At 30.3% G+C, this 9,355-nt stretch overlaps 1 protein-coding gene and 1 pseudogene across 1 annotated transcript; both read left to right on the top strand.

The window, feature by feature from the left end:
* The first annotated feature begins 1,280 nt into the window (after nucleotides 1-1,280).
* Nucleotides 1,281-2,980, top strand: LOC101506085 (thiamine thiazole synthase, chloroplastic-like; annotated as a pseudogene).
* A 3,892-nt stretch (nucleotides 2,981-6,872) lies between these two features.
* On the top strand, nucleotides 6,873-8,786 carry UBQ10 (polyubiquitin 10). The gene is made up of 2 exons (NM_001364804.1): nucleotides 6,873-6,935; nucleotides 7,367-8,786. Exon 2 carries the CDS (start codon nucleotides 7,367-7,369, stop codon nucleotides 8,510-8,512), a length of 1,146 nt encoding a protein of 381 aa, NP_001351733.1. The 5' UTR covers nucleotides 6,873-6,935; the 3' UTR covers nucleotides 8,513-8,786.
* Nucleotides 8,787-9,355: the final 569 nt, after the last annotated feature.

Genomic DNA, 9,355 nt, shown 5'->3' with positions numbered 1-9,355 from the left:
TGAACCAAAAATATATTATTGATATGTACTTTTATAATATTAATATAATAACTAATATATAATTGATATAAATAACATTTATACATACATATATGTCAAATTATATATTTTTTTATTATAACGTTGTAATATTATTTCTTGAAAATACATGCACAAACTTGGAAAACTATTCAAAACATTTTGCACCAATAATGTGTAACAACTAATTTTGAAACATCACTTAAATTGATTTAGTTTTTAATTTAGTTTTCATTTTTTTTTTATTCTGCATGTGATTTAAACTTAATAATGAATAAAGAAAATGCGAATGAAATAATCATACATGTGTGTCACTCAAGAGTATATTTTTTTCATATATGTATTTAGACAAACAAATTGTCAGAACATGTAGCAATTTATCCAATCCAAGTACAACCAAGCCATAAATAACCACCATACAATTCAAAATGTGAGCACGTGTTATGAAAGTAAACTTTGAATAAATATCTTTATATATTTTTGGACTTTACAATAATTTTAATACACAAACAAGTCAAAATTAATATTTGAAATATTTAATTAATTTTTCCAAGCACCTCTACGATAAAAATCTCTATGAAATTTAATTACTTAAACTTTCTTTATTTTTTAATCAAATTTTAAACATAGTTTCTTTTTTATTGAGAATGGAAAGATTAAGACATACAAATTTGAATAAAGTACCCATTATGTGTAGGTAAAAACTAATGTATGTGTATGGGTAATTATCCATGCACGCTGCATGCACCTGCATAAAATTGAATCAACTTTTTCAAGAGGTGAATTCAGCATCAAGACGGGAAATTCTCAATTGGGTTTTTCTTATGGAGTCTTATCACACTCTCCTATGGGAAAATCTTTATCTGGGTGTGAAAATCCAGTTCTTGAAATTGAAACCATTAATAATACTTATGGAGTATTCAAACGATGTATTTCTGCAAGTGAAATGGAACTATCAGAAGATTAGAGATTGATGTTGGTTGTTCACATTTTTTGTCTTTTTGATGGTATATTAGTGAATGAAAAATGACAATAATGAATTTGGGAGTGGAGACAACTGTTCAAAGTAAAAACAATTCTCACCCATTCAAATTATATTCATATCTCTTTATAAAACCTATTTATTCTACTCACATACATCTATTCCACCTCTCTACCAAATATCAGTAACCCTTTATAAAACCTATTTATTCTACTCACATCTATTCCACCTCTTTATCAAATATCAGTAACCCTTTCTATTTTCCAAATACTCCTTCTTCATGGCATTCGTCACTGCCACCGCAACATCTCTTGCCACTTTTCTCCCTTCAAGTCCAAAATCCTCATTCTTCAATGGAAGAACAATTGCTACCCACACCTCCCACATCATAAAATCCACCTCCTATAACAATTCTTTAATCTCCAAGTCCCTCAACACACACGATCTTTATTCCTTCAAATTCGAACCCATCGAAGAATCCATCGTCTCTCGTGAAATGTCACGCCGTTACGTAACAGACATGGTTACCTACACTGACGTTGTCATCCTCGGTGCCAGTTCCTCCAGTCTCTCATGCGCTTACGAATTAAGCAAAAACCCCAACATCAGTATAGCCATAATCGAACAATTCGTCAGTCCCAGTGGCGGTGCTTGGCTTGACGGCCAACTCTTCTCTGCCATGGTTGTCCGCAAACCAGCTCACCTCTTCCTCGATGAAATTGAATTTGATTACGACGAACGAGAAGAATATGTTGTAATCAAACACACTGCTTTGTTCACTTCAACAATCTTGAGCAAGCTTCTCGTTAGATCTAACGTGAAATTGTTTAATGTTGTTGCTGGTGAGGATCTGATTGTGAAAGAAGGAAGAGTTGGTGGTGTTGTTACGAATTAGGCTTTGGTTTCAATGAAGCCTGATATACAGTCTTGTATGAATCCTCATGTTATGGAAGCGAAGGTTGTTGTGAGTTCTTGTGGACATGATGGTCCTTTTGGTGCTAGTGGCTTAAAAATGCTAGAGCGTGTTGGTATGATTGACTTTGTTTGTGGAATAAATTCACTTGACATGAAAACTGGTGAAGATGCTATTGTTCATCTTATTAAGGAGATTGTTCCTGATATGATTATTACTGGTATGGAAGTTGCTGAAATGTATGAAACTCCAAGAGTGGTAAGCTTCTTTGTTTTCGGTTCAAGGTTAATTATTGTGTTTGGTTCCTATGTGATAATAATTGATATTAATAATTGATACTAGTTGATTTTGACTTAAGTAATTATTATGAAATTGATGTTAAATACTTTGAAGGTAAAGTTATTTATATTGGGTATGTTTAAAATAAAAAATAATAATTTTTATCTATTTCAAAATAATAATTGTTTTTGTGTGTATTTCTATCAATAAATTTGAAAAATATTCTAGTTATCATAGAAGCTAAATATATTTTCTTTTAAAGAATTAATTTTGTAATTTAAATCAATTCTAAAGTAGGAAGTCCAACATAATAACCAAACATGATTCTAGGAGTTAATGTGTGTGTAAATAATATAGGCTTGGACAATTTTGTGTGTAATAATATATTGAATTAATGTTGTGCAAGAAGTAGAATTTTTGTTTATAATCTACCAAAGAAAATAATATTTTGTTTATAGGCTTGTTTGTGCAATTTTGATTTAATGTCGACATTAATATCAGGTTTTTTTTAGATACTTTCAACTGCAAGGATATTGGTTTTAGTGCAATTAATTTGAAGATGGTAAGAAACATTTGTTTAAGATGTGATAACATTGGTGATTTTTGTAGGGTCCAACATTTGGAGCTATAATGATATCAGGGCAGAAGGCAGCTCATTTGACATTGAAGACATTGGGGAATAACAATGCAATTGATGGAACATCAGTTAAATCGATTTAGTTTTTAGTTTATTTTTCATTTGCTTTTCTTCTGCATGTGATTTGAACTCAATAATGAATAAAGAAAATGCGAATCAAATGATCATACATGTGTTTCACTCAAGAGTATATGTTTTTCATATATATATTTAGACAAACAAATTGTCATAACATGTAGCAATTTATCCAATCTAAGTAAAATCAAGCCATAAACAACCATTATACAATTCAAAATGTGAGCACGTGTTATGGAAGTAAACTTTGAATAAAGATCTTTATATATTTTTTAACTTTACAATAATTTTAATACAAAAACAAGTCAAAATTAATATTTGAAATATTTAATTAATTTTTTCAAGCACATCTACGATTAAAATCTCTATAAAATTTAATTACTTAAACTTTATTTATTTTTTAATCAAATTTTAAACATAGTTTCTTTTTTATTGAGAATGGGAAGATTAAGACACAAGAATTTCAATAAAGTATCCATTATGTGTAGGTAAAAACCCAATGTATGTGTATGAGTATAGGCATGGGTAATTATCCATGCACCTTGCCTGCACTTGCATAAAATTGAATCAACTTTTTCAAGAGGTGAATTCAGCATCAAGACGGGAAATTCTCAAATGGGTTCTTCTTATGGAAGCTTATCATTCTCTCCTATGGGAAAATTTTCATCTGGGTGTGAAAATCCAGTTCTTGAAATTGAAACCATTAATAATACTCATGGAGTATTTAAATGGTGTCTTTCTGCAAGTGAAATTGAGCTATCAAAAGATTAGAGATTGATGTTGGGTTGCTCACATTTTTGTCTTTTTGATGGTATATTAGTGAATGAAAAATGACAATAATGAATTTGGGAGTGGGGACAACCGTTCAAAGTAAAAACAATTCTCACCCATTCAAATTATATCCACATCTCTTTATAAAATCTATTTATTCAACTTACATCTATTTCATCTCTCTGCCAAATGTGAGTAACCCTTTATAAAACCTATTTATTCTACTCACGTCTATTCCACCTATTTATTAAATATCAGTAACCCTTTCTATTTTCCAAATACTCTCCTTCTTCATGGCATTCGCCACTGCCACCGCAACATCTCTTGTCACTTTTCTCCCTTCAAGTCCAAAATATTCATTCTTCAATAGAAGAACAATTGCTATCCACACTTCTCACATCATCACAAAACTTAAATATAATTAAAAAATTATCATTCACAAAACAATTAGTTCAAAGATACATTTATATTTTTTTTGGAGTGTGTTTTGAATTTTTTTTTTATAGAAAAACGTGTAAGAAACTTAAATACATTGATCAAAATATATACAACACAAATATTTATCTCTTATATATGCATAAAACATAATTTTTTTATTGAAACTGGAGAAAGAACAAAATAATAGTAATTGCAGCAATTAGTATACAACAATTATATTGACATAATAGCTTTTTTTTTTTAATGTATTTTTTCACTACTTAGACAATTTTCTAAATACCGCTTCCACCATTTATATCCGTTATATTTAATTTTTTTCAATACTTTGCGAATGAATATACTTTATGAACAATTTATATATTACCTTCTTCATATAGTAACCAATCTAGCAATCTTTAATTATTTTGCTAATTAGACTAAGAATAAATAAGCAAAAATATTGGAAGACACTAGGATTAAAACTAAAATTGATAAGACTTTTTATTACATTACATTTTTGGGACCCATTAAATAGAAAATCAAATAATATCATAACCATTATATTCTAGATTGAGTTAGACTAAATAAAATTTAAATAGATTATAATAGAGAAATAGTCAGACTAACAAATATTTTAAGAAATTTATTAATTATTTCTCATAAATTTATTTTCAATATAAAATTATTTTACATTAATATCTAATGAAATTTATGTACTTTGTCAAATGACTCCATTACACCCCACTTTAATGACATGGCACTAGAAAATAAATTTATACCGGCATGACATATTCATTAATATATAATGAGATTTCTTTAAATGCATTTTCATTGCAAAATTATTTTATTTTAATATCTATTAAAATTTATGTATTTTATTAAATCACTTAATTATTCCTTACTTTAATGATATGACACGAGAAAACTAATTTACACCGGTAAATAGCATGACATATTAATTGATATACATATTTTTTATAGAATTTAAATATTTATTAAACTCTTTTAAATAAATAAAAAACAACAAAATCATCATTGTGATAAAATTTATAATTTTATATTTATTCCTATACAAAAATTTCAATGTAATATATGCAGAAACTTTAATGATATAACGCTTTTATAAATTTTTTTAACACATATAAACATATACTACATACTACCCCATTTGCTATAATATTATCATACATATATCATAAGGAAAACTAAGAAGGCATAGATAGGATTATTAGATAATCAGAATATATTATATGTTTTAGTTAAAACTCTAAAGTATTGAATGTCTTAAATTTGAACTTTAAAAATTCAACTACATTAAAATCATTGAATATAATTAAAAACCTTATAATCACTTGCGATATTTTGTATACATAAAAATAAGGATTATGTAAGACCAATAAACAAAAAAGACTATGTTAACAAATATTTTAAATATATTTATTAAGAAACAAAAAAAAATTAAATGAATATTTTTATTACAATGATAAAATTTAAATTACATAACTTTTAATATTTTTCTCAACATTTAAAATTTTAATATTTCTCTAAAAAACAATATCTTAGAGTTAGACTTATAAATTTATATTATTCTTTGTTGCTTGTCCTTTAGATGATATACGAAGCAAAAACTTATATCGTATAACTCAAAGGTTTTTATATATTTCTTTAATTACTGAAGTTCTACTTTTATCCTCGTATTCTGAACCACGTTGTATATCCAGCACATCCAATAAGCACCAACAATTTTCTTAAGCATGTGTGAAATATTTACCAAATTTGTCTCCATCGAAGAGTCATATCAGATATCTCTCAACATTGTTATTTTTATGATTTAAATATTTATTTGATTATATAGATATATTATTTTTTATATTAGTCTATATAAATTTTATTGTTTAAATTTAATTATTATAAAATTAAAGATAATTAATTTTTAGTTTAAAAAAAGAGTTAATAAATTGCAGGATAAGTGAATTTATAAATACACATAAATATATTTTTTATGAAATATTAAAAATTAAAACATTTTATAATATTAATTAATTATTTAATAATTAGTATTATTTTATAAAAAAATACAAATAAAAATTAAAAGAATATTTTAAAAGTGTTTTAAAACTTCGTTATTCTTTTATATTAATTTGATATTAAGAACTAAAACCATTTATAAAATTTAATTCAAAATTTTTTATAGAAACTAAAATAAAAAAATTATATTCATAAAAATTAAATATATATTTTTTAAATATATTTTACTATAAATACAAATTTTGTTTTTTTACTCATAAAACTCGAACTTAATACCATATCGAACCAATAGTATGATAGTAGAACCAAAAAATTAATTTATTTAACATTGTAAAAAAAAATACAATTTATTTAACCATTCTAATATTCTCTTTGTTGAATTTAATATAATTTTCATAGCAGTCGGCCTTCCAACGGTGGAGTGGAGTTCATATTGTAAAACAGACGACGTGGGCCCATACGAAATAAGTGACCCAATAAAGTAACGCCGTGGTAACGATTAATCCAGATTCCAGTAGAAGGTTGCATTCGACTCCGTCAAGATTAAACGCCAACTACCATTTCCCAATTGCAATTAATAATTTCCGAGAAAGACCGCCCTGAACGCATTGGATACCAAAACTAAGCCAGATACAACAAGCAACCCAACAACTAGCACCGAATGACATATAATCAAGACACGTGTCACAATTCTAGTGGTTACGTTTTTGACCCTTTTGCTATAAATTAACCCCAATGCTCCCATACAAATCGCAGTTTCATTTCTATTGAATTCATTTCTTTGAGCCCTATCTACTTCTCAACAAATCCTCAAGGTATTTTCCATTTCTTTTCTGATTTTCGATTCGGGTTTTCGTCTTTCCTTTCGTAGATCTGTTAGAAATCGATTAGACAGAGTTTATATAAGCTTAATTTATTAGAAATGATCTCAGATCTGTTTCTAATATATATTCTCAATAAATCTGTTTGAATTGCATGATCGTCAATTAGGTTTGTTGTATCTGGTTTATGAACAGGTTTTGCATGAACGGATCTGATAACGTTTAATTTGAAATGCTTCATATTCGTTTGTTATACACTGTTTTTAATATGTATTAGAGTCAATTCAATTTCTGGTGTTTGATTTTAGTTTATTTGTTGTTTTGATCTCAAGCTGTTTTGGTCTGTTGTTATAGATTCATAATCCAGTTTCTAATTCGATTTCTGGCGTTTGATTCTGATTTATTTGTTGCTGCTACTTCCACAGATGCAAATCTTCGTGAAAACCCTCACCGGCAAGACAATCACTCTCGAGGTAGAGAGTTCTGATACTATCGATAACGTAAAGGCCAAGATCCAGGACAAGGAAGGAATTCCTCCGGACCAGCAACGTCTCATCTTCGCCGGAAAGCAGCTTGAGGACGGCCGTACCCTTGCCGACTACAACATCCAGAAGGAGTCAACTCTCCATCTCGTCCTCCGTCTTCGTGGAGGCATGCAGATCTTCGTCAAGACCCTCACAGGCAAGACCATCACTCTTGAGGTCGAAAGCTCCGACACCATCGATAACGTTAAAGCCAAGATCCAAGACAAGGAAGGAATTCCCCCGGACCAGCAGAGACTTATCTTCGCCGGAAAGCAACTTGAGGACGGTCGTACCCTCGCCGACTACAATATCCAGAAGGAATCTACCCTTCATCTCGTCCTCCGTCTTCGTGGAGGTATGCAGATCTTTGTGAAGACCCTCACCGGTAAGACCATCACTCTCGAAGTTGAAAGCTCTGACACCATCGACAACGTGAAGGCTAAGATCCAAGACAAGGAAGGAATCCCACCAGACCAGCAGAGACTCATCTTCGCCGGAAAGCAGCTTGAAGATGGCCGCACCTTAGCTGACTACAACATCCAGAAGGAGTCAACCCTTCACCTTGTGTTGCGTCTTCGTGGTGGTATGCAAATCTTCGTGAAGACCCTCACTGGTAAAACTATTACCCTTGAGGTGGAGAGTTCTGACACAATCGACAACGTTAAGGCCAAGATCCAGGATAAGGAAGGTATTCCCCCAGATCAGCAGAGGTTGATCTTCGCCGGAAAGCAGCTGGAAGATGGAAGGACCCTCGCTGATTACAACATCCAGAAGGAGTCTACCCTTCACCTTGTGTTGCGTCTTCGTGGTGGTATGCAGATTTTTGTGAAGACCTTGACTGGGAAGACAATTACCCTTGAGGTGGAGAGCTCTGATACCATTGATAATGTGAAGGCAAAAATTCAGGATAAAGAAGGTATCCCACCGGACCAGCAGAGGTTGATCTTTGCAGGGAAGCAGTTGGAGGATGGAAGGACCCTTGCTGATTACAATATTCAGAAGGAGTCCACCCTTCACCTTGTGCTCCGTCTTCGTGGTGGTTTCTAATCTGTGGCTGTGGGATTAATATCTGTCTGATGTTTCTTTTACTTGTTGTGGAAGTGATAGGGCCTGTGTTGGCCCAGTAGAATAAGTTTACGATGTTATGAATTTTATGGTTCTTTGTGAATAATGAATTAATCAGTACTTTTGCTTATGTAATTTGTGTATTATGTTTACTTTTTATGACATGATTATGTTGTCAATTTTATGGCCCCGCTGATTTTGGATGTTTGTTAACCTATTATTATGAACAACTTTGGCACAAATATGTGATTATCAACAATCATGTTAATATAGATCTTTAATTAGTTATGGTTTTCTAACAAATGATCCTTGAGGTTTTTGGATAAAGGAAGAATCAAAAGGCTTGGGATGTGAACAAATCTCCATTTGGTTTACATCTAATCTAACCCATCCAAACACCGAGCAAAAAGCCACTTAAGAAAGTTTACGAGTTTTACATCTTCATAGCAGAAAATCTTATCAACAGGAGATACAATTGGAAACCAGTACGTTTCTCAACAACAAAACGCTTAGATTCTGGATACAACTTATGTTTAAAAAAAAATATTTTTATTTTTTTAGTCGAGTCCCCAATCCTTCCAATTTAGTGGAATAAAGTAATTTTGTTTATTACATGGGAGGTAAATTGGAATTTTGATCCTCTCACTCTCAACGTATTAGTATAGAGTTGTTTACATTATAGATGAAAAAATCTGGTAATAGGCCAGATTTTTTGACAAGTTATGTGAAAACTATTTTTTTGCTTATAAACAAGTTTAATGATCCTATAATACAAGACGGCTCATCACCAACTTCAGTTGATTGAATGCTTTTTCCGTGATCGGA

Source organism: Cicer arietinum, chromosome 4 (genome assembly GCF_000331145.2).
Source record: "Cicer arietinum cultivar CDC Frontier isolate Library 1 chromosome 4, Cicar.CDCFrontier_v2.0, whole genome shotgun sequence".
Taxonomy (NCBI): Eukaryota; Viridiplantae; Streptophyta; class Magnoliopsida; order Fabales; family Fabaceae; genus Cicer; species Cicer arietinum.
Note: the sequence above shows the minus strand (reverse complement) of the source record. Positions and strands in the feature narration are given on the sequence as shown.

Coding starts and splice junctions, on each gene's coding strand:
- UBQ10 (NM_001364804.1), top strand. CDS start 7,367: ATGCAAATCTTCGTGAAAACCCTCACCGGCAAGACAATCACTCTCGAG.